General features: G+C 42.0%; 1 protein-coding gene across 2 annotated transcripts in view; it reads left to right on the top strand.

Moving 5' to 3' along the window:
* UBE3D (ubiquitin protein ligase E3D) overlaps positions 1–26,067 on the top strand; it is a 128,125-nt gene that overhangs the window by 18,043 nt on the left and 84,015 nt on the right. For both annotated transcript variants that reach the window (XM_065401736.1, XM_065401735.1), the window contains exons 6-8: positions 7,059–7,128; positions 8,293–8,401; positions 18,243–18,412. In XM_065401736.1, coding sequence (XP_065257808.1) covers positions 7,059–7,128; positions 8,293–8,401; positions 18,243–18,412 — 349 coding nt within the window. The remainder of the gene's footprint in view (positions 1–7,058; positions 7,129–8,292; positions 8,402–18,242; positions 18,413–26,067) is intronic.

Raw genomic sequence — 26,067 nt, 5'->3', positions numbered from 1 at the left:
AAAGTGGATTTGTAGCATAGACCCGGAGTTGTGATATGAACAACTCTGAGCTGAAATAATGGTTAGAGATTTAAATATGAACACAAGCATTTAGATTTAGCTTTTAAAAGATATCTACCTAGAATATCATGGACACCTTTGCAATTAATCGTGGAATGCATACTTTGTGTACCTTAGTAAATTTTGTTTAGTGTATAGATTAGGTCTGAACTACATAACTAATATAAGCTCAAGTATGCACTTCGTCTTTCATAAATAGTCCCTCTAAACAAAATAAGGTAGAATAAACTTTTTATAGATCATGTGCAAACGTTAATTTCTTTGAACAAAAATTTACTTCCTATCAACTATAACTAATACAGTAGAAAAGGCTATAAAGTCTCAGCTCAAAAGTTGGCAAAAACTGTGTGAAGTTGATTCATTTGAAATTTGTTAGTCACCTTAATTAATCAATCTATAAGAAATTAACATTGAAGAACTGTGGTGTTTTATCTTAGTGTATATAAAAATGTTCTGGACTAAATGTTCAAATTAATAGTCTTGTAGACAATATTTGTTAGTAATATTTGTACAGAGGAGTAATTTATATGCATGTTTGCAAAAACATATTGTAAAATAGGAGTACATAATATGTGTCCAGACTGTTAATACTGTTATGTATATCTATAGATCTGTAATATTATATATAAATATTTGAGTTGCGATTATTGCCTGGGAGTGGTATGTATTATTTATTTATATTATATAAAGGATATAAAATGTGCACGATGCTGTACAGATCTATAGGAAGATAAGGTCCCCCCCGTCCCAAAGAGCTTAAAAATCTGTAAAGACAAAGAGAGATAAAAGGGTGGGAGAAAAGGACTTGTCATATAAGCAGTGTGGTCAGGGTGAAGGCTGTTAGTTCCATTAAAAAAATATAAATGTTAATTATATATATATAATGAGTTACCTAGACATTTGTTAGTTCTGATTTTTGTTACGTTAACTGCCACTATTTTTGTTACTTTGGTTTTTAATCCTTACCTATTATTTCTTTTTTAATTTTAATTTTTTCCTACTTTCAGTATATTAATTAAACCTTTACAATGCGGCACTCTGAGGAGTGAGGGCATTACTGCCCACTGGTCACTTTCAGTGCAGGAGCACTAGTTTTAACTAGAAGTTTAAACTACTTCAATCTACACGCTCTATTATACCTTGTAAAATATAATTGTCCTAAATGCGTTGCAGCTTTAATTGCCCTCTGAGAAATCAAATTTCTCTCACCATTAGTAAAAATCCAGGGACGACTATCTTGGTAAATGTAAAATAAAATTTTCCTCTGTTTTCAGTTTTTGTGCCTGACATTTGCTTTAAAATTTTACTTTCTACATTGTTGGGCCAATCTCGTGGTGTCCTGAGGAGTGTTTGGCAGACTGGTTATTTATTATTTTCACTAAGCTTTTTGTTTCCTATGATGGGACTGACAAATATAAAAAGGAGAGAAATGTCAGTGCTGCATTAAATGTAGAATAAGCAGGTCTTAAATACAGAGCCTATCTATGCTTAATGTGCTTCTGCATCAAACTAGTTCTGTGATGAGGCTCTATTTTAGGCCATACTGTCATTTGATTGGCACCCATGACAACATGGATAACAACATTGGTACAAAACTATTTTAAGTCTCAGTTAATTGGATTGCAAATGCATTGTCCCAGTCAACACTGAAAGAAAAACTAGAATGTGGTTTAACTGGGCCACAACTTTTATTAAGTAACACATCTGGGAACTATTTGGCAATAACTCATCCAGTGAAGATCATCCATCCTTTGTAATCCTGGTGAAGAGCTGCTTCAGCGCCCTCACTCCTCCATTCCACCTCCTAGAGGACTACCATCAGCCCTTCACCTTGTTAAACGAGTCCTAGCACAATCGGACCCCACTGCCCTCCCCTTGTACAAGAGGTAAAGGGTTGGAGAAGAGGTGGTTGTCTCCTCACTGTGCAAGACATTGGAAGCCCCAGCCCTGTTACCCGCCTTCTTTAGGAGATGCCTTCTAATCTGTTTCCAGTTCTGGTTTATCAGGGAACTAGACACCCTATTGACTGAGTACCTGTACTGGACACCTGCCAAGTTGTGACAAAATGCATTTTACAACCTCACCTACCTTCTAGATCCTGGGGCTCCTAAGAGGAAGGTGAAAAAACCCACACTGTCCAGGCCAGTCTGACAGTGAGAGAAAATTCCTGGTCCTGCTTTAATCCCAGGTCAGGGAAGGGGAAGCTTTTCTTCTTAGAGCACAATGGTGCCCCAGAGCAAGGGCAAGGGTTTATAAGTGCTCCCCATGTGTTTGCAGGAGCCGATAGGCTTATGTTGAATCCTTCTGTCTAACCAATCAGCAACCATGCCCTTCTTAAGCCCACAAGGAAGCTGAGTGCTCACTGCTGGCTCAGAGAAAGCCTCCCCATGTCTGAGGCTGCAGTCGGGGGGAATGCAGGGAACAGAGCCATAAATAAGTGTTGTTTGTTGTTCATAGTGGCAGGAGCCTAGTAGTGAACCAGGTCCCCACTGTGTTAGGTCCTGTACAAACACAGAACAAATGATGGTCCATACCCCAAAGGGCTTCAGACTGAGACAAGAGATGACAGATGCAGACAGGCTCTGACCCAGTGGGCCTCATGTATTTCTGCTGCAGAAAAGGGCTAGCTATGATCTGAAGAGCTTGCACAGGAATTTTTAACCTAACTAGTGCATCATGGAGTTCTACTGCTCTGGCACTTGTGCTTCCATGCATGGGGAAATGATTGGGAGGGGCTCATCTAATATATATGCCAAAAAGCCCAGACTTTGCCCTTTACCTTTTCTATGAAAAAATCACTTGGTGGCTAGAGAATAAAGTGACTCCCTTAGATCAACTCACGTAATTCTCAGCCCTGAAATCGTTTGAACAAACAGCACAACCATACAAATTCCAAAAATCTGATTTTAGAAATATGAATTTTTATCTCTCTTTACTACTGTCTCCACACCAGCTGCCTGAGCAGACATACAGCTACCAGTGTCTAACTTTAAAGATACACTGTATAGGCTCAGATGGTCAGATCTACAGTGCTAATCGCCAAACTCTAAACTGTGCTGAAAGATGCTGAAATAGACAAGTCATGTACTACTTCTACATCTCTGTATTCGCCAACAAAATGAATTTATTCAGCCACAACTTCTGCTAAAAAGGATATGAGCAAATGATTCACCAGGCGCGCGCGCACACTTTCTGGGACTGCCCGCATACCCAAATAGTCTAGTCCCACTAGCATAAAAGCTTACATGGAACTTTTGAAACACACTTTGGTATAAGCAAAAGGTTCTAAGGGACTCTCCTCAAACCTTCATAACAAAGAATGATGCTAATTCAGATTATTAATAGCCACAAGGAAGTGTATTACTAGATTACTTCTCATGAAAGAGAATCCCAAAATTGTGATTTGTTGCGCCAGACAATAGAAGAAACAAAACTTCTGCTCAAATTCCAATGTCCTAAAACCAGGCTGAAGTCTTTATATTTTAGTTCCTAGCATTCAAGGACAAATAAAGGCACTGAACTGGGATACTGATACTCATGCAGAATGACTCTGCCCCGGATATCCATGCATCTACCTGCAAGAAACCCCAGATTTGCAATATCTGCTCACAGATGTATAGCAGTGCTACAGTTGTTTGTACTTGTTTTTGTACCTGGAACTAGCCATATTGTACTAGCTGCTTGTGTATACAGGTGAATCGCATCATACGCGCATTTAACTTACGCGAATTCAACTATACACGCTCGGCAAAAAAAAGAAAAACAACAAGATACCTGTAAATAGTGCGGGCGATTCCACCCAGCATTCCACTCAATGAGCGTATGCCCCGGAGTGAGCGTGAGATGGGAGACATGAATCTGCTGTTCCCTCAGTCGGTCTCAGTTCCCCCGTGCCTCTCATAGTGTGAGCATCTCGCTGCGCTGAGTGTGATTCTAGTGTTTAAAGATACGTATTTTTCGTAGAACATGGCCCCTAAACGCAAGCCAACTACTTCATCTGGTGCTCAACCGAAGAAACAGCGATCTGTTCCAACGCTGGAGGAAAAAGTGGCTGTGTTGGACTTATTGAGAGGCGGTATGTCGGTCTCCAACGTGGCGCGTAAATATGGCCGCAACGAATCTAGCATCCGTGCCATCAAGATTCGAGAGAGAGAAATTCGTCAAGCCGTGGCACCAAGTGCTCCAATAACTGCTAAGGTGACGAGCCAGGTGCGTGATAAGACTTTAGTGACGACTAAAAAGGCATTAAACTTATGGCTGGAAGACCTGAACCGTAAACGTGTGCCTATTGATGGCAACATGTTGTGAGAAAAGGCTCTTAGCCTCTACATGCTGTTCAAACCTCCTGCCGAAGAGGGACAGCCTTCTGATGAGAAGGAATTCAAAGCCAGCCAAGGTTGGCTTAACAGTTTTAGGAACTGCTTCAACCTGAAAAACGTGCAGACTACTGATGAAGCTGCATCTGCCAATGAAGAGGCAGCAAAAGCCTACCCCGAACAATTAAAGAAAATCATAGAAGAAAGGGTTATCTTCCGGAATAAGTTTTTAATGCTGACGAGACTGGGCTGCTCTGGAAAAAAATGCCCAACCGCACTTACATTTTGAAATCAGAAGGACAAGCCCCTGGCGTCAAAGCAGCTAAAGACCGTGTCACTGTGTTGTTTTGTGGAAATGCGGCTGGGCATTTAATAAAGCCGGGCTTGCTCTACTGGGCTGCAAATCCCCGTGCCCTAAAAGGCAAGAACAAAAATCTCCTGCCTGTGTTCTGGCAATCAAATAAAAAGGCTTGGGTTACGGCAGCATTATTTCTGGATTGGTTCCACAAGTGTTTCATTCCGGAGGTCAAGGAGTACCTCGAAGAGAAAGGACTCGACTTTAAAGTGTTGCTGATCGTAGACAATGCTCCTGGCCACCCTGCAGCACTCCGGTTTGCACATAACAACGTTGAAGTCGTCTTTCTCCCCCCCCAATACCATCCTCCAACCTCTCGACCAAGGCATGATTCGCTATTTCAAGGCCACGTACACGAGGCTTATGTTCTCATGGATACGTAGCGCTATGGATGCTGATCCCAATCTTAATGTGATGGAGTGTTGGAAGTCCTTCAACATTGCCGATTGCATCACTTATATTAAACAGGCAATGGATGCAATCAAGCCTGAAACAGTCAATGCATGTTGGCCAAACCTATGGAAAGAATGTGTGAATGATTTTAAGGGTTTCCCGACCATTGACAAAGAAGTGAAATGCATTGTTCAGGTGGCCAGGCAAGTGGGTGGTGATGGCTTCGTCGACATCCTTGAGAAAGAAATTGAAGAATTAATTGAGAGCCATAGAGAAACACTGACTAACGAAGAGTTAGAGGAACTGATAAAATTGTCTACAGAAGACGAAGATGATGACGATGAACAGGAAGAGCCAGCAAGTTGGAATCTTCATAAATTTGCTGAAGTGTACCAAGCAGCGAAACACTTGAATGATTTAATTTCTGAATACGATCCCTGTATGGAACGAAGCCTCAAAATCATACGTAGTATTACGGACGATTTGAGACCGTATCAAGAAATGTTTGAGCAGCTCAAGAGACAACAGCAACAGTTGCTAATCACCATGTTTTTAAAGGAAAAACAACCAGCAGCAAATAAGCCTACGCAATCAACTTCTTGAGCTGAACCAGAACCAACCACTTCGTCTACGACTCGCTGTCCGTCACCCAAGCTTTCTGTCACCTCTGTCTCCTGGATCGACATCAAGCCCTGACGACCCCCTGTAATTACCCCCTGTAATTAAAAATACAGTACTGTAAAATTATATTTTGCATATGTACTCTTTATTATATACTGTACATTACTGTATACATTATACATTTATACATATTACTGTACAGGGTTGTATACTCAAAACCATATACTGTACTTTATGGGCGATTTAAGGGATTTTCAAGGGTAATTTTGACTATATGCGATTTTTCGCCTTACGCGCTGATTTTAGAACCCAACCCCCGTGTAAGATGCGACTCCACTGTATGATGCAACTGTGGGGGGGGGGAAAGGTTTTTCTTTTTCTTTTTCTATCTCCCCACTTAAACCATTATATTGTCTTTGTTTATGTTTATGGAAGTAGGTACTTAATAAATGCACTTATGTAGCAACCTATAAATAGCTTGTAAAATACAATCTGTGTTCATAAATAAAATATTTTTTCTTTTATACCTACAAAAATATTTTAAAAGAAAAAGATAACCTGGATGGAAGCAGCTATGTCTGCAAAGCTGAAGAAATTCCTCTTCTGACTTTTTTTTTTTTTTAAATGTCTGCACTTGAAGTGTGGGTCCTGTACGTATCAATACAGAGAGGGCCAGTGTCCTGAGTTAACCTAACTTTGTTACAGAGAAGTATTGTTTCCACTCTTTGAAGAAAGAAGAAAATTAGTCCCCTTAGTTTACTCTTGTTAGAGCCGTGTGTTTGTTATTCACTGGGGAATCGTTGGCTGGTAGAGGATACTGAAGTTCTGACATAAGTTACACTGATTTTAGTCCATTAAGTGTTTTCCATTTCTTGTTCAAGGTTGGCACAGCAATAATAAATAATGGACAGGAGTTTTTAATTGGTATCAGCAAGCATTTAAATATATAACATGTTTTTAAAATGGTCACTACAGGGGTTTTGGCTCCTGCCCACTCTGGATTTATATGGGATCCAGGGGGAAATGGTTGTGCTTGGTGTTAAGTAGGGAATGATACAAATGGCAAAATATTGATCTTGTGATTAGCTCCAAAAAGAGCTAAAGTGATATTTCCTTCTGGCCATGTCTGATTTCTTTACCAGTTACCCAGCTCCTCCTCCTATATGTCAAAACAACAATTTGGACATCTCTTCCACCATTTAATTGGATGCTGATCTAGGAGTTTAGTAAATGTGGTGATGCATTATATTACTGTAGAAAATAAGTGTACTGTTTTATTGAGTTGTAAAAATTTCCTTTTGTCTGATTTTTAGGGACTACAAAATATTACGTCACTGAGATGATTATTCAGCAGTCTGGAACAAATTTTGACATGATACCAAGGTATAGAAATCAGATAATGTGCTCAGTTTGGTTATTGGAACAATGTTGTTGAGTGGTAAAGATTAATCTTTTTGGATAGTTACTTTTTTGGTATTTAATTAAATATTATGCTAATAAAGTATTAAGTCTGCACTGTTAAAATAACAGAGTTAGGAAATGCAAAAGCATTCTTAACTCAGCCATATAGTATACCTGCTGTGTCTTGTGATCTCTTTTCTAATTGAATGCATAGCTTTATATATTACCGTTTGTTGTAAACCGAGTACCATATAGTACAGATGGCATTACGGAAAGTCAAATTAACTTTGTAGTTGGAACCTTAACTTTTTTACATTGTTTGACTTTTGGTGACTAAATATGCAATCTTTGTTACTTTGCTAAATTTATGCAATGCTTTCATATAATTGCTAATGACAAGCAATTAGGGTTTTTCAGCAAGACAAGATAGCACATTAGCCAATGGTTAACGGGTTACATAATGTCTCTGCCCATGGTCTTAAGTTAGCAAGTTAACATTTAATTAATACTTTGATAAAATGTTATTAGTATAAAATATATATATATATATATGTTGAATTTTGATTTGGGGTTCATAGGAATGAAGCAACTCCTTTGATTGTCCAACAGGTACATTCCTAGGGGTTAAAACAAAGAAACAGTGAAAGTATATGGCAATAAAGATTGTCTCCTTTGTGTTTTAAGGCAGGTGGGAGGATGCCATATCTTATACTGATGTGCCAACCTTTCATAAACTTAAGGTTGAATCTGTGGAAAGAACGTCTCCATACAGAAGAAACTAATACAATAGGAACAGGGATTCTTTGTTCAATTTGAAACATAATTATTCAGTTATTGCTTCAACATCTGGCATTTCTACTGACCAAGCATATCTTAGAAAAGGCAATGTTATCTTGTTTATTCTGCTTTCTCTTAGCTAATCACTATTTGCTAGACCTCTGGTCTCTTGACCAAACTCTGGACTTTGGGTCTGGAAAATAGCTGGCACAATCCATGTACCAGGTTGTTATATAAAATGCACATGAGTTTTAACCCTTCACCATATATTTAAAGTTTTCTTAGGGCTCACTGGGTATCAATGGCTAAGTTTTGTAAAATATAGTTACTATGAAAATATTCTGTGAAGACTGATTTATTTTAAAACAGGTCTCAGTTTGTACAGAACATTATAGCTCAGTGTCTCGTGGAACTGTCCTCTGCCAGAAGCACATTTAGATTCAGAATACAAGGGCATGATGGAAAAGTCTACATCTTGGTAAGGCATTTTCTTATAATTGTATAGAAATATATTCATGAGTGTGAACTCCTGACATTTATTCATTGGTTATTATGTGTTTGCTTATGTGTGTAAGGGAAATGAGAAAAAGGAGTTGATCATTCAAATGTATCAGTTGGTGTGCCTGCCTGCCTTTGAGTCTCTTTCAGTTTTTTCTTTTTAGTTTGGGGCATTCAGCAATGGAAATTAAGAACCCGCTTGAATTTTTTAGACTAAAAGCTCATTGAAATCTCAAGCAGTTAGTCCAAAGTACTGTACACAGCTGTGCTGTTTACATAGAAGTATGTAGTCTTGTCTGTTTATAATATTTTTATGACTGAGGAAATAAAAAATATTGTGGAGCCTTATATCTGATACACTTGGGCTGCACCCCTCTTCCTGGAAATATTTGAAATAGCTCAGACTTGTCCAGGAGCCTCTGGGGTGTGGGCACATCCCTTCTGTCCTCATCCCAATTAATTCTGTCTCTGGAAGAGCAAACAGAGTAGCAATTCAGTGTTCTGCCTTATCCACTACCGTCCTATCTTTTAACTCTTAACTTCAACTAGCACTGCCAGAATCATTTCCTTACATTTCTTTTCCCCATGGGGGCCCAAATTTATGGGGCTGTGATCCTTGAACAGAACCAGCTGCTGAGCATCTTACCTCCACTCACCCTATCCCCGTTATGGTGCAGCAGGCCACATTAATAGAAGACAGAAAGCCAGGAGGTGCTCCCATTATGAGGAGGCCCTCTTAAAAGCCACAGGTGGGGAGGTCTGCCACAGCTGACCCTCAGCTTCTCAGGGAAATAGGTAGTGCTTTGGGATCTCTGTATCCTCCAACACTAATCAAGACTTCTCTGGTGACACCTTTACAAGAGCTGTTCAGTTCTCTTCAACACTTGGGACTCAACTTGGGCCAAACCAACTTCACCAATTGGGGATTTTCCAGGGCTAAGCCCAAAAATTGCCCTAAAACCACTTCAAAGGGCAGAAAGTCCAGGGTCCTCTCCCATGTCCTTAAATGGCTGATGGTACATTGGCAAGAAGTATGGCATTCTTTCCTTTACCTTCTTTTTCAGAAAAAGAGGATCTGGGCTCCCTCAGGGATGCATCCTTGTATTTCAGAAATGTTTGGATAATAGAGTACGAGGAACTCGACTCCTTGCCCCTGCTGATTTTGTGCCAGCCTTGTGGAATACGTGGATCATAGATTACAAGACCAGAAGGGACCAATGGGCTTGTCCAGTCTGACCTCCTGAATGATGCAGGCCATAGAACTTCCCCAAAATTATTCCTAGAGTAGATCTTTTAGAAAAACATTCAATCTTGATTTAAAAATAGTCATTGATGGAGAATCCACCACGACTGTTGGTATATTGTTCCAATGGTTAATTACTCTCACTGTTAAAAATTCACATCTTATTTCCAGTCTGAATTTGTCTAGCTTCAACTTCCAGACATTGGATCTTATTATATCTTTCTCTGCTAGATTGAAGAGCCTGTTATTAAATATTTGTTCCCCATGTAGATACTTATACACTGAATCAGGTCCTTCTGGTATGTTCAGGCTAACCAGGCATATCTTCATTACCAACTTTAATTTGTCATAGTATTAGAGATCTAAGCTTTTTGGACCCATGACATTGTGCCTTTAGCCAAACAGGTTCTGTTCTGCTTCTCTCTCCTTCCCTACTGATTTTCGCTTCTTGCTCACTGTGTCCCAAATATCTTGGATTGTGGATAAGCTGAGGATCCAAACGATAATTGTTTACCTAATTGTCTTCCTAGGACCAGCCTCTTTTTCTACTACACCCAACCAAGATCCATTTACCTAATTAACACAACTGAATAACACATTGCTATTCCAAATTTACATTTATTGAGCAATAAGAATTAAATGTTTCAATATAGTTTTATAAGCATTCCTCTCATTCAAGATGCATAGTCAGACTTTGGAGCCTTGTGGAGAAGTCTGAACTGTCTCTAGTATTTGCAGGAAGGGGGCCAGTGCCTCACACTGGGGAAGAGTTCAGTCCTAGACAAGAAATCACTGGGTAACAATATTTTCCCGATTAATTGACACAATTACTTTTAAATGCAGAAACCTTTTTTTAAAAAAGATTTATTTTTAGGAAGAGTACCATAGATATGCCACACAGCTGTCTACACCAAGAAAATATTGAACATTTAAGGTTTGCCTGATGTGAGATATCTCAACTTCAAGTGCTCAATTTTTGGAGGGTGGGTGGGCTTTAATCACTAGTAGAGGTCCAACAGATTTTTGCAGTTTTTTTGCACAAAAGAATTTTGTGCACAGAAGGCTATTTATACGGTGTCAGTATGTGTGCTGCATTGCAAGTTAGTTCAAATAAAAACAAATTGCCAATTAACATCATTACAGCAGTTAACATAGACAGATTCTAACTAAGCATAAAACGCTAGCTCAGCAAGGTGAGACACTTTGACTTTAAAGCAGTGATAGTGGAGCCCCCAAGCATTTAAAGTTTCACTGTCTTTGACTGAATTGGCAAATAAATATCACACACGAGTGAAGGTTATGAATACATTTTGGGATAACAAAAAAACAAAATGGTCAGATACATACATGAGATCTGGACTTTGAAGTCTTAAGTTCTTAGCAGTATTGGTGAGTTTGCTGGCTGGAAAGTCCCTCTGGAACACATGCACAACTTGGATGGGCCATTCAGTCCTTTGTTCAGAGCTTCAGTTTATAGAAAAGTTACTCCAGAGGTAGGAAGCAGGATTGAAAACAAAATGGAGAAGATGCATCTGCCTTTTTATATCCTTTGCTATGTGGCTTGTACTTCCTTTGCCCCAAACACAAACATACAGCACACTTGGGCATGGAAAAGCAGAGTCCCCTGTCCACCAGCATGTCCCTACATGTCCTGCTGACTCGTAGGTGTAACCCCTGCCTTCTCTCAATGGGTTCATTGTATATCTGATTGCCTTTGATAGACGATCAAGTAGGCTGGATAGTGCTGATGCCAATCTGTCTTGGGAGAGGTGTCACCCAGAAGCACAGCACAAGTTTGAAATGCAAATATACCATACATATTTATAACTCACAATACAAGGATGATACTTACATATAAATGTGATTATCATATTTAGCAAGTTATAACTTTTCCACTGAAACCTTACATGGCATATCTGTAGGGCTCTACCAAATTCACTGCTGTGAAAAATGCATCACGGACCGTGAAATCTGGTCTCCTCCCATGAAATCTGGTCTTTTGTGTGCTTTTACCCTATACTATACAGATTTCACGGGGGACGCCAGCGTGTCTCAAATTGGGGGTCCTGACCCAATAGGGAGTTGCGGGGGTGGGGGGGTATTGCCACCCTTACTTCTGTGCTGCCTTCAGAGCTGGGTGGGTGGAGAGTGGCAGCTGTTGGTCAGATGCCCAGCTCTGGAGGCAGCGCCTCCAGCACCAGCACAGAAGGGTGGCAATACCATATCATGCCTCCCTTACTTCTGCGCTGCTGCCTTTCGACCTGGACGGCCAGAGAGTGGTGTCTGCTGACTTAGGGTCCAGCTCTGCAGGCAGCAGCACAGAACTAAGGGTGGCAATACCATACCATGCTTACTTCTGCACTGCTGCTGGCGGTGGCTCTGCCTTCAGAGCTGGGCTCCTGGCCAGCAGCCGCGGCTCTCCAGCTGTCCAGATCTGAAGGCAGTGCCGCCACCAGCATCAGCGTAGAAGTAAGAGTAGCAGTACCGCAATCCCCACTACAATAGCCTTGCGACCCCCCCCACAACTCCTTTTTGGGTCAAGATCCCTACAATTACACCACCATGAAATTTCAGATTTAAATAGCTGAAATCATGAAATTTATAAGTTTTAAAATCCTAAGACCATGAAATTGACCAAATGGAGTGTGAATTTGGCAGGGCCTTGCATATCTGGTAAGACTCATTACAATTTTACAATATTGGTATCAATATCATAAAGTGGCTCACATATTCTATATAGCTTGTCACAGTCTAAGAGTCACTGAAAGTTCTTGTAGCACTTTTCTTAATGTTACATATTTCTGAGGCACCTATTTCTTTCATATCTAAGTCCATCGGTCTATGTGAAGTGAGTCAATCCAATTCCTACAGGATAAATGTCTCTGTTATACAAATCACCATCGTAATTGGCTCTAATTTGCATCCTTGCTGTCATTTTCAGCCGAGTAGTGAGACTGAATGGGTACCGAAGTTGACTTACCTTACCGACCCGAATGATGTTCCCTCTGTGTCATGCTTGTGGCACAGTAGCAGGACTGTATGGGGAAGCTAGCACTGTTTTTTCTTAGGTTTTCATTATGCAAGCTGTAACTGTTCTGTTAGTACAGAGTATGTTGCTTTCCAGGGCTGTCAAATGGACACTGTTGATAAGTTCTAAATATACTTTATTTTTAAGTATTGCTGTAGCAGTTTTTTTTTTCTTACCAATGGTTAAATTCAAGGAAATTTGGGAATCCAGACACTGCACGCGGAAGAGAAAAATCTATGTAGTATCCATAAAATAGCTGACAGCTCAGATCAAAATATACAAACATACTAGCCAGAAGTAACATGCATAAATGCTTAGAATCAGAACACAGAAACTGAATTTGGGACTGTTCGTATAGGTCAACAACCAGGTCAGAAATAAAATAATTAATGCTGGGGAAAAGGAAAATGCTGAAAGAAAATAAACCAGTTAGAAACAAGTCAGAAACTGACAGGCTTAGAAGATGCAGAAATAGTGCCTTTCCTCCAACAGACTCAGATTTCTGCTATATAATGCATATTCAAACATCAATACAAATCTGTTTGATCTTTGCTAACATAAGACATGCTTTGACAAAGTGGTAGTAATCTGTGGCTTTTGTCCCACAGTATTATAATGTGTAAACAGAAGCACTTTTCAGCTGGATCCAGCTGCCAAGTGAAACTGATTAATAATCTTTAAAATAGGGTGCAAAAGAAACTGTGAAAGGAGTAGACATATGTTGACGGTATATCCTCTAGATTAGAGTGAAGGATGCTATTCACTTTCTACTCCTGGGGTAATTCTGTGTCAAAAAATTAAAAAACCTGTGCACAATCTTTTAACATTTTGCAAAATTCTGCATATTTTATTTGTCAAAATAACACAATATAATCATGCCAGTTTCAATTATTTTGGTAATTTATTTCAAAATGCCTGTCAGCAAGTATGTCTGTAACAATACAGATAACAACAAAGTTTCAGGAAATATTTTTTGACAGATTCCTTGCTAGGCATATTAATACAGAACTTAACAAAACTTATTTCCCGCACCCCTCAGAAGCAGTGCAAAGGCATGGGGGAATCAGAGGTAATTGAGGAGCTGAGGGAGAGGGAAGTAAATGCTGGGAAGGAGCCTGGGAGTAAACCTGAAGGGTTGTTGGTGTGGGTGAGAGAAGTATGGAACAGGTTATTTTGGGGGAGAGGAATTGTTGGGGAGCCTCCCCCAGGCAGACCCTCGCTGACCCCTAGCCTCTCCCATTCAGTCAGGAACATCTGCTCCCGTCCCCATGTATCCCTGGACCCCTGTTCAGCCACCCTGTCCCCATGTGGCCCTGCCCCCCTATTCCCATTCAGCCCCTCCCCCAGTCCCCCCCCACTAGCCCTTCTGAACCCCAATCTATGTGACCCCCCAGCAGCCCTGTGTGGCCCCCCCCATCCCCGGCCACTGTGAGGAACGCAGCCAGCTGCTGGCTGCTACTGCCGGTGAGCCTGCTGCTCTCTGTTCTGGCGCCACAACAGCCCCTGATGGGCAAAAGGTGTAACTGCAGCACCTCTCTGGTAGAATGTATTTTCTGCGGAGAAAAAAAATCTGCGGGAGACATTAATTCTGTGCTTGCGCAGTGGCACAGAATTCCCCCAGGAGTAATTTTCTGAAGATTCTAGAAGTACTCTGAAAGGGGAAGGGAGAACATATGTGGTGAGTGTTTGCGAGTAAGGGACTTGTATTATCATAGAATCATAGGACTGGAAGGGACCTCGAGAGGTCATCTAGTCCAGTCCCCTTTACTCATAGCAGGACTAAGTATTATCTAGACCATGCCTGACAGGTGTTTGTCTAACCTGCTCTTAAAAATCTCCAAAGATGGAGATTCCACAACCTGCCTAGGCAATTTATTCCAGTGCTTAACCATCTTGACAGTTAGAAAGTTTTTCCTAACGTCCAACCTAAATCTCCCTTGCTGCAATTTAAGCCCATTGCTTCTTGTCCTATCCTCAGAAGTTAAGAAAAGCAATTTTTCTTCCTCCTCCTTGTAACAACCTTTTATGTACTTGAAAACTGTTATGTCCCCTCTCAGTCTTCTCTTTTCCAGACTAAACAAACCCAATTTTTTCAATCTTCCCTCATGGGTCATGTTTTCTAGACCTTTAGTCATTTTTTGTTGCTCTTCTCTGGATTCTCTTCTATTTGTCCACATCCTAGAGCTAGGCTTAGTACAATTAGCTAGTGTCTTTCCCTGTCTCCTCCCAGACATCTTTGAGAGTGTGTCTCATTCCTTCTTTGCAAAAGCCTTGCTACAGTTTTCTAATACTGGGCCTCTGACAAACTGCAATAGTTGTGCTCAGTTATATCAAATAGTAAGTGTTATCTGATGTGAACAAACCTGTTAGCAGGGGCTGCAGTAAGTCTATCACCCAACTTAATTTAACTTGTTGTCTTAACTTAAGGTCACCCAGGTCTCCAAAAGCGAAAGGCTAGCACGAACTACTAACCAATAGCAGCACTTAATTCCTACTTGTATACTTCTATAAGTGCACTAGATTATGTATAAGATTGTGTATAAGAGTCCAAAGATGCATCAAAGTGAATGTTAAAAGCAGCTAAGAAAAGAATCCTATTAAACTTGACTGCCAGTTCAAAGAGCAACTAGGTCTTTGGGGAAAAACAATTGGAATTCCTTGGAGGACAGTACAAAGTAATATGTTTAATGAGCGACATATAAAGCAAACTGAAATAATATACTCAAAGAGAGTGAAAAAATTCTTTTAGCTCACTTGTGAAAGTTAATTTCATTTTGGTAACTCATGTCTCTACTGCCATGGCCAAGTGAATAAATGAAAAGGGGAGGGACCTGAATGGTTTTTGTACTGTTCCTAGCACAACAGTGCCTTATCTTGTTTGGGGCCTTGGGGTACCACAACACAAACATTCAGTGATTGGATTAATAATAATAGAGTGAAAAGAATTGAGGTTTCTCAAAACTTTCCTTTAATATAGATTTCCAGCACTTTTGTGCCAGCAATTAGTATGGAGAAACCTAATTCCCATTATCAGATCTTTTTATTAGTTTTATTTTCCAAATAAGTGTTGGCTAGAGTGTTACCAGATTTGCCCGTTACTTTGGGGTATGCTCATTTATTCGGGTTACTCTTCTGGGGGGAGGGGAGAGTTCTGTAATTCTATCAATGTACTGCTTCTGTCACTTGTGTTTTCATATGGAGCTCTACTTCTCCCTTCTGCAAGTCCCCTCCCAATGGAGCTATCCTGCAGGACCTAGGTTCCCTAGGACTGGGTTTCTCCAGCCCCAGAACCAGATGAACACCTACACATACATTAACAGAGCATGTCTGAACGGACCAGGTCAATCAGCACTGTCAAGCTGACCCATTATATGTCTCTGGACTCACTGGGCTGGATGAAGCAGCACTTTCAAGCTGCCTCTCCTTATATGCCCCTGGGCTCCATGGACTGGGTCAAGCAGCACTTTCAAACTGTTACCCTTATGCGTCCCAGATTCAGCACGTCCCTATCCCCACTCTCACATCACAATTGTCCTGACAGTAACCTACTTGATGAGCAAACCCCACAGTATTTTGGGTGCTGCAGGGATCTTTAGCTTAGGTAAAAGAAGAGTTGCTGTAGAGTGAATGGGGGAAGCTAAAAACACAAAAGAGTAAAGTTCAGCAAGAGAGAGAGAAGCAACCGGCTTAACCATAAAAGTTATTTATTGAATAGTAGTGATAACTACACAAGGAGAGCCTAAACCAACATAACCTACATTATTAAAGGTTAATACCTAAGGTAGAAAGGAAAACAGAGAAAGAAGGGGGATCTCACCCACTCCATGAGGCTTGAACTGGTCGGGGTTCCCAGGTGATGTTGGTAGCTCAGGGTCCTGAGGGCTGGAGACAGGCAGAGCCCCCAGCACAGTCAGTCAGGAGAAGATGGAGTCCCAGTGGAACTGATGCATAGTTTGGATCTAAGCATCAGAACACTTACTGGAGAGTGAGTAGGGATTTTTGTAGAGAAAATACAATGGTTCAAGGGAGAACACTAGATTTGTTTATAGGTAAACTGATGACTCAAGGGTTTTCTTTAGGCTAGACAATAGGAGCTGATCACTCTTGGCTATGGGTGGTGTTTTCTTCCAGGGAGCTCACAATGCAACTGGGCTGCTTCAGTATTTTGGATATCAATCAAGGATTCATTACTATAATTGGTCTGATAACTGCTGAGCAGCGTGTGGGCAGGCGTAGGTTTATTAACATCTGGAGCAGAGATTCCCATGATGCAGTGCGTCCCTGCTTTTTCTGGTCCCAGAGTTCAGTGTGGTTCTCTGTTTTCCATTCTGTATACAAATGGCGATGTCTCCCTGTCCCATCTTTCATGCAGATGAGGCTGGGGGAGTTGTCTCTGTTCTTCATTCTGTATGCTAATGGAGATGTCTTAATCTTGTCACCCTTGTCAGGAGGGGTCTAAGGCTAGGTCTACACTGCAGCGGGGGTCCGACCTAAGATACGCAACTTCAGCTACGTGAATACCGTAGCTGAAGTTGCGTATTTTAGGTCGGCTTACCTAGCGGTGAGGACGCGGGAAAGTCGACCGCTGCCGCGCTGCCGCCGACTCCGCTGCCGCCTCCTGCCGAGGTGGATTTCCGGAGTCGACGGCAGAGCGATCAGGGATCGATTTTACCGCGTCTTCACTAGACGCGGTAAGTCGATCCCCGAAAAACCGATTGCTACCCGCCGGATCGGCGGGTAGTGAAGACAAAGCCTAAGTGTGTCTCCCAACGCCCTTCACTGCTCTCTGCAAGTTTTTTCCTCTGATGGGCTTTGGTTTAAGCAGAGGCTGGGGGAGAAAGGGGGGTGGGGGTGTCTTTCATGAGTCAGGCTGGATACTGCCCCTGGTTCCCCAAGAACACAGAGCTGACTAGTATCAAGAGCCTTTGCCGCTCTTGGTAATTGGGCCTGTCTCATCTTTAGTAAACTCTAATGTGCTACCCATTCCCTCTCTGTTTGTTTTAGCTCTATCCAATCTGTTTTAAATACTCTCTCTTTCTCTTGTTTCTTGGCTTTTCCAGTGGGAAATCTCTCAACTGCCGTCCTGTCTTCAGTTCTAGACTGTTTCAACACAATTTGCTTGATACATCACTGAAATATAAAATTAGAAAAATAATCTATTAGCTACTGGAACAATAGTTTTTGGCTGTTTCTTCTTTTTCTAGCAGAGGGAACATGCTACTACCACAAAGGAAATGCAGATTCACAGTTCTGTTGCTCCTAACACGGATCACAAGAAATTCTGCATCATTTATAGAACCCTTGATTTATCTCCACTGGAGCTTACAGCACTTTGAACACTTAAGATTATTTAACATAAAATGTTAGTTCACATCGATTAAAGATTTGTTAGAATCTACTTTTAAATTGTCATACTCTAGTAAACATCAAGCTTCATGATTTATGTGGCCTAATGTCACCTACTCATAGCAGGTCAGGTTTAAATCCGGAGTAACAGAACAAGTTCAAGCTGCTGGTGTATTCTATAAATAAACTATTCTCTATCCACAGATGTGGCTTTTAAATTCTGACACTTTATTGGTGGAATCTATGGGAAATTCAGCATCCAGCAGTGTTTTTACCTTGTTTGAAGATAATTTGAGGCCTGATTCCAGGTCTTCAGGCACATGGAATGCAGTCAAAGTTCTTTATCATCGCTGCATTAAAAACAGGAATAAGGAGTAAGTATCAGCTCTTCTTTTATTAAGTTCCGTTCTTTGTTTGGGTTCACAGTCCATTACAACAGTGTTTCTCTAATGAGCCTTCTAGGTATACTTTAGACCAGGAGTGGGGAACCTTTTTTCTATCAGGGGCTACTGACCCACAGAAAAAATCAGTCGCTAGCCACACACAGCCCCGCAGTGGGGAGGGAGGAGGAGGCTTGGGGCTTCCCCTAGGCTCTGGGGTGGGATTAGAAATGAGGGGTTCAGGGTGTGGGAGGGGGCTCTGGGCTCGTGCAGGGGGTTGGGGCATGGGAAGGGGGTGAGGGCTCCAGCTGGGGGTGTGGGCTCGGGGTGTAGGAGGGGGCTCTGGGCTTGAGCCAAGGGGTTTGGAGTGCGGAAGCAGGCTCAGGGCTGGGGCAGGAGGTTGGGGTGCGCGTGGGAGTGCGGGGTCTGGGAGGGAATTAGAGTGCGAGAGGGGGTTCTGACCTGGGGCAGGGGGTTTGGGGTGCGGGCTCCAGCCGGGCGGCGCTTACCTCAGGTGGATCCTGGTCAGCGGCACAGCGGGGCTAAGGCAGACTCCCTGCCTGCCCTGGCTCCACGCTGCTGTCAGAAGTGGCCACCATGTCTGGCCCCAAAGTGGAGGGGCCACGTGGCTTTGTGCAGTATGCACTGCCAGCGCCCACAGGTGCCGCCCCCACAGCTCCTATTGCCCATGGTTCCCAGCCAATGGGAGCTGCGTAGCCGGTGCTGGGGGCAGCGCGCGGAGCTTCCCTGATCACCCCTGCGCCTAGGGGCTGGACATACCGGTCACTTCCGGGGAGCTGCGCAGAGCCAACTGGACTTTTTACAGCCTGGCAACCCTAGCTTCGCCCCGCAGTGGGGCGAGCTGGCGCTTGCGGCTCCAGCCCTGCCAGGGGGAGCACTGAGGCCCGGCAGCGCGGAGACTTGCTGCGGGCTGGATGAAATGAAGCAGCGGGCCGGATCTGGCCCACAGTCTGTAGGTTCCCCACCCCTGTGTTAAGCCAATGAGAATCTGGTGGCTAAATTCCTGCACCCCACTTTGAAAATGTAGGGGCCAGAATTGCATTATTAATTGAGCTACATTAGTATTACAAAACAGGTAGCTAATTGTTTTGCCTTGACAAAGTATAATACGCTCTATTTTTCATAGTTCATATGTAAAAATATAAATGTGTAAGGATACCACTTCATATTCTTGCTAAATAGTAAATTAGTAGTAGATTATTTAGTAATGTGAAAGAGTTTTACAATTAAGTGCTTTTCAAATATGATTTTACAGGTTCTGTGTGTGTGTGTGTGTGTGTGTGTGTGTAATTGTAACTTGCTTTGAATCTAATGGTAAGATTTTTTTTTTTAAGTTCCAACTGAATGCTGTACACTTGGTTTTTCTTGGATATGTCCAAGTCTACTAGAGTTTTCATAAAGAAAACATTTGACTTCTGCAGGCTCTGAAGTGTCAATTATGGAAGAAAAACACCGCCAGTGTAATATTTAGTTAAAGTTGCAATCACGCATTTAATAGCATCATTTTATATTTAAGCTTGTAACTAGTGGTGGATAAAGTTGCTAGAATATTACATTTACCAATTACTTCAGTGTTTGCACAGCTGACGATATAGTATTCGTTGGGTAATTTGTATTTCATCTATTAGCTCTATTACGGTAGAGCAGAAAGCATATATGAATAGTGGTTTGGGTTTGTTTTTTTCCCCTTAAACTCTTGAGAAAAAAAGTGTTGGATTAAATAGGTATTGTAAAACTTACCAGAAAATATCATATCTTGTGATCCTATTTTATAAAAGAAAAATATGAACCTCTCAAAAATTTGTGATATCTATCATGGTATTTCCACTGATTGTATAGTGACTGCATCCCCAATATACATAAAAACAATTCAAATACTGAATATTTTGAACATACTCTTCTATCTAATTCATAGAATGCTCAGATACTGTGAGCAGTGCCTATTTGTGGAGGAGAGATCTTTTTCCTACAGAGTGATGTGGTAATTAAAATTATTAATGCAGAAGGTATTGGAAAACATATTGCTGTGTGTGATATAGAGGTTATTTAGTGGCTCTAAATCTCTATTATAGTAGTCTCATGTATACTGCTTAAACTTCAAATGAGGAATACTGCTGGAATCAGTGCAATTTCTCAAAACACAAGAAATTGTATATCAACGACTTGAAAACTTGAAGTAGTAAATATTTGCATTTTCAGCAGGTTTTAATTTTTTATTCTGTATTCTGTCTACCTTGGCATAATGCATAGATAACAGCCATATATACTTAATCACTTGCAGTTTGGATACATTGATATCCAAATCCTATTGTGGATTGTTTACAAAAACAAGAATGCACATCATTTAGGGATGCAGAGGCAAAAAAAAATGTCAGAATTTAGAAAAGAGGGAGGTTCTTTTCTGTCAAAGGATCCATCACAGAACTTTATTTGAGGCCTTACTGCCAGGAGTATGTGTCTCTCTTTCTCTGGTGGATTGGGTGTAGGAAGTCTATTTCCAAAGATTAATTAGAATTTATCTTTGGGGTTATTCAGGGTACATCTACACAGCAAAACAGAATAAAACACAACCACTTGTGGCAGCAAGTTTGAGAGCCAGGGTCAACTGATGCGGGCTTGCATTGCAGGGCTAAAAATAGCAGTGTAGACATTCAGGCTCAAGCTGGAGTGCTGAAACCCAGTGAGCGTCTCAGAGCCCAGGCTCCAGCCCAAGCCCAAATGTCTACACTTCTATTTTTGGTCCCACAGTGTGGACCAAAATCAGTTTTCCCTGGCTCTGAGACTTGCTGCCATAGGGTTTTTGTCTTACTTTCAGTGGCTGCCAGATAGTCATGACTGAGATCTTGGAAAGCACACTCTGACTCAGCTCGCAGAAATATCAAGAGCAGAAAGAAGATGAGGGGTGACAACAGTAACAATTGTTCCAATTTATCTTCCCTATTAGGACATTTGCTTTAGTTATTTTTTTAAATGTGTGTGTTATCAGTAACTTTAAATAGCACAGTCCATTTATGGGTCTGGTGTCTGAAGATCTCCCTGTATTTTATTTTATTTTTTGAGCTGCTCAATACTTAGGAATGTTACCTTTTTACTATCATTTTTCTCCTCTTAGCATGAGTTGAAATCAGAAGAACTTGGCTTATCTGAGCATGTGACTAATTGCCCTTCAGGAAACCATGCAGAAAAACAAAACGTACAAACTTAACTACCTTCTCAACATCTCTCCTTATTCAGATTTTCAGTGGATATTACTATGACCTTATTGCTTGTCTTTTTCTTGACTGAAGACTTCAGATTCCCTCTGCTTATGCCATCTTTTGTGCTAACTGCTCCAATTAAAATATTTTTAAACAGACAAAAGAAAAACATGTCTGTTTTCCTAAGTCCATAAACCAGGAATTATGAAATACTCTTTGTTTCAGTCTCATACTTAACATCTCTCACTGGTGCAAAAGGCCTGTTGCATGATGTAGACCAGGATTGTTCTTGTATGCTGTAGCCCTTTTCATGTATGTGGTATCCCAGAGTGTTCTCCAGAGCAGTGAATTACACATCCGTTGTGAATTAACTCTAGTCCTGAAGCTTGGAACGTGTGGCTTAGGGACTACCCCTGGCTCAGCTGTTAGAATGTGGTGCTGTCTGAGTCTTTTAGGGGCACTTTGACACGTTCCCTATCCAGTCATTTTTTGCTACATCTCCCTACTTGGAGCTTCCAGGATAGGCATGAAAACTGGCTATATATAAATATGAGAAACAAACTGCAATGACTTAGCTAGTGCTTTGACATCTACTGATGACAAGCACTACATAAGAGGTACTTGTTATAATATTCGTACTCCCAGTCATTCAATTGTGTCTGGAGACCTGTGGTTTTGTTCTAAGTTGACTAGTATTTTACTGGCAGGTTAATAATAATTTGCACTTAGTTACCTGCTTTTACAATGCTATATGTGTCCTGGTAATTGGCTGTAGGACTTATTCTATGCATTTGTGGACTGCTATGTACTCAGGAATCAGTCATCCCCAAATGTTTTCTTCAGTGATTTGCAGATAAGATGAAGAAAAATGTCCCCTGAACACGTTGTACTCAAACTCCTTTGCATAACATTTGTTTTGGTTTTTTGCTTTTAAAAAGTGTTTGGCACAAATCTTCTTGGAAAATAAAATGAAGGGGGCGGGGGGGAAGACAATCTTCTCTTACTTTTCTACTCATGTAAAAAGCTACAAAGAGTCCTGTGGCACCTTATAGACTAACAGACATATTGGAGCATAAGCTTTCGTGGGTGAATACCCACTTTGTCAGATCTACAGCTTTTGTGTTTAAGCACAGTGCACAAACTCATCTAAATTAGACATTAGTGGTTCACTTATGGTTTATTTCTTAAAACGTTGACTTGAAAGAGTATACCGCGGGAGAACTCAATGAATACGGAGATGAACAGCATTGGGACGTATGAGTTAAACAGCAGTATATTTTTATTTGCTCAGCATTGTTTTTGGTTTCTGCTGATCCGATTAAAGTAGCCATTGAGGCTATAGTCTGAAAATAAATAATATGGAATACATAATGGAGGGGGATTGTTGAGTGAGTGAGATTTGCTGGTGGTTGGGAGGGCTGACTACTTTATATATAAAATAAAAAAGTAAGGGGGAAAAAGGCTCACTTGCCGGCGTAGTGCCTTCATAAGAGGACTTTTTTTAGTTTTAACTAAAATACAGAGCCTAGAAATGTTTCTTTCCTTAAAAGGTAATCACCATTTTAGTTCTTGGGCTGTTTTATATGAGGCAATCTTGTAGCCCAATTATAATCCCATTGAAATCCGTACAGGATACTTTGCAAGAAAAATAACAAAATAAAAAACAAAGCACCCCTCCACTTTTCACTAGTTTGAGTGACTTTATAGATGTATGCTTATCCGTTCCATTCACTACATGCTTTCCAGTTACCTTATACAGAAATCCTAAGCAAAAACATTTATACATGTGTGATGGGGTAGTCTGCCATCCACAGCAATAGTGCCTAGTTGTCTGCCCATCCCACCACCTGTCATGGCTGTTGGAGGGTTTGAAAGATCCTATAGGAAGATGTAGAGAGACCTAAGGGAGATAGGGATAGTGAGGAAGCAGCTTTAGGACTGAATAGTGCTTGTTCATGTATGTTTAAGGGCCCAGTGTCAGGAACCTTGCACAGAGGATGAGGCAAGCCTCCCCTCTCACCCTACGAATTGGGAAGGAGTTGGGAGAAAGTGGAAACAGCATAAAGCTGCCTCCTCCCTCATAGCAGGGCAGACATTGACAGGAGAAGGCTGGCCTGATGAACCTTTGAGATTGGAAGGCTAGATGGGAAGGGTGTTTAGCTGAAGGAAGCGGGCAAAAGTCTTGCAGCTGATTAACCTAAGGCAGTTGGCCTGAGAGACAAACTCCAGCTCCAGAAAGAGGACTGAGGGGAAACTCCTGCTTGAAGGATGGAAAGACAGATTATTCTAAGGCCAGGTCTACACTACACCTGTTAAAGCGGCACAGCTATATTGCTGCAGCTGTAGCGCAATAGTGTAGACACTTTGTACATCAACGGAAAGGGGTTTTCCATTGCTGCAGTTAATGTCACTCCGAGAGGCAATAGCTAGGATGACAGAAGAATGTTACCGTTGACCTATCCACATCTACAGTGGGGCTTAAGTTGACCTAAGTATGGTGCTCAGGGTGCAAGATTTTTTACAACCTTGAGCGACGTAGCTAGATGGATCTAATTTTTAAGTGTAGACCAGGCTTAAGGCAAAGAGGCCCAAGCCACAACCCCAGTCCCAGAAAGAGGGGCAAGGGGGAACTCCTGTTGAGAGGAGAGAGAGACTGACTATCTTAAGGCAAGGGGCAGAGAAAACTGGTAGCAATTACAATCCTGCTGCTGCAGAGAAGAACCTGAGACTGGCTTTTAGGAAACACTTCCATACCTGGCCTCAGGAGAAGCCACAATGAACCACAAAGTCAAGGTGAAGACCACAGAATCTGCAGATCTTGTGACGTTGCTGATGAGCAAGGTAAAAGTATGAGCAACCAGGAAAAACAGTGGAGCTGAAGAAACGGTCCTTAGCCACCTAAACAAGCCTGCTCTCTGTTTCAGCCTAAGAACCCTGGATTCCCCTAGCTCTTCCCCGGACCAAGAGGGGAATCGTGGATGTCAAGAATAAAAGAAGCAAAGACCTGATAGAGGTTGGAATTGAAGGCCATTAGATCTTGTTTACTATTTTTTGGACTTTTTGGGTAACCTGCAGGAACGGGAATGGACTGAGCAGTGGCATGGTTGGAGGGCTAGGCCACAGACAGCAGACTGTTGTAGCACCAGAATCAACTAAGGGGGGTGCTAGACTGAGAGAACCCTGGCAACGCCAAACCTGGATGTTAGGTGGCCCTCTGGAGGTGAGCGGTGTGATTACAGCACATAAGCCCCCAGGGATGGAATTGAATTGAATTTTGCTCCTTGTTGATTTGTAACCTCATAGCTCTTCCTATTAAAGTTTAGAAGCCAAAATAATTGCTCTGGTCCAGAGGTGCTGAAACAATTTTTATAGCGGGGGTTCTGAGAGCCATTGAACCAAATTGTAAACCCTGTATGTAATGGAAACCACGTCAAGCCAGGGGGGTGGCTGCACCCCCCAGACCCGTTAGTTCCAGCACCTATGCTCTGGTCTGCCTTCTCTCAAGGAGCTTGTTTCTGTGCTGGTTTAGAATGCTTTTCAATGTACCCTAGGCAGACAATTAAAAGAAAGGGAAAAACAGTGTGGCAACAGAAAACGTAATATTTTCCTTCTAATTTGTAGTGCTGATAGGGATGAGGTCTCCTTGTATTGGTATGTAGCAAGGCGGAGCACTCACCGCTGCAGTGCCTCCTGCTGGTTGGCCTGGGAATTAGCTCTTCCAGCTTCAGAGCACCTCCTGCTGGCCAGTGTCTCCCTTGCTGCCTCCTGCTTCTCTCTCTTCTCCACCACACTTTAGTTCAGGCCCCACATCCCTCCAGGCCTGCGGTGCCCCTTCGCCCAGGCACTGCCCCCTGGCAGTACCCACAATCAGGGGTCCTCCCCTCCCTGGGGAACCCCAATTCCCCAAAGCCCACCTTGCCTCAGTGACCAACTGCCAGTCTTCATCTAGCCCCTTTTCTCAGGGGCAAACTGTAGTCTGAAATGGCCACTCATCATTGGCAAAGGGGTTTGGACCTGCTGCCTCTTCCTGGCCTGGCTGCACTGCTGCAGCCTCAGTACCCCCACAGGCCCTTTTAGCTTGGCCTCAGCCTGGGGACTCGCCTGGCCAGAGTGCCCCAGCTCTGCCTGTCTGTCATAACTATAAAGGGAAGGGTGACAGCCATACTGTGTACAGTACTAAAGTCCCTCCTGGTCAGAGACTCTAAAATCCTTTTACCTGTAAAGGGTTAAGAAGCTCGGGTAACCTGGCTGACACCTGACCCAGAGGACCAATAAGGGGACAAGATACTTTCAAATCTTGGGGGGGGAAAGGCTTTTGTGTGTGTCCTTTGTTTAAAGGGTTGTTCGCTCTTGGGACTGAGAGGGACCAGACATCAATCCAGGTTCTCCCCATCTTTCTCAACAAGTCTCTCTTATTTCAAAATTGTAAGT

The sequence above is a fragment of the Emys orbicularis genome, chromosome 3, assembly GCF_028017835.1.
Source record: "Emys orbicularis isolate rEmyOrb1 chromosome 3, rEmyOrb1.hap1, whole genome shotgun sequence".
Taxonomy (NCBI): Eukaryota; Metazoa; Chordata; order Testudines; family Emydidae; genus Emys; species Emys orbicularis.
The sequence above is the reverse complement of the archived record's forward strand: the minus strand, read 5'-3'. Positions and strand labels throughout refer to the sequence as shown.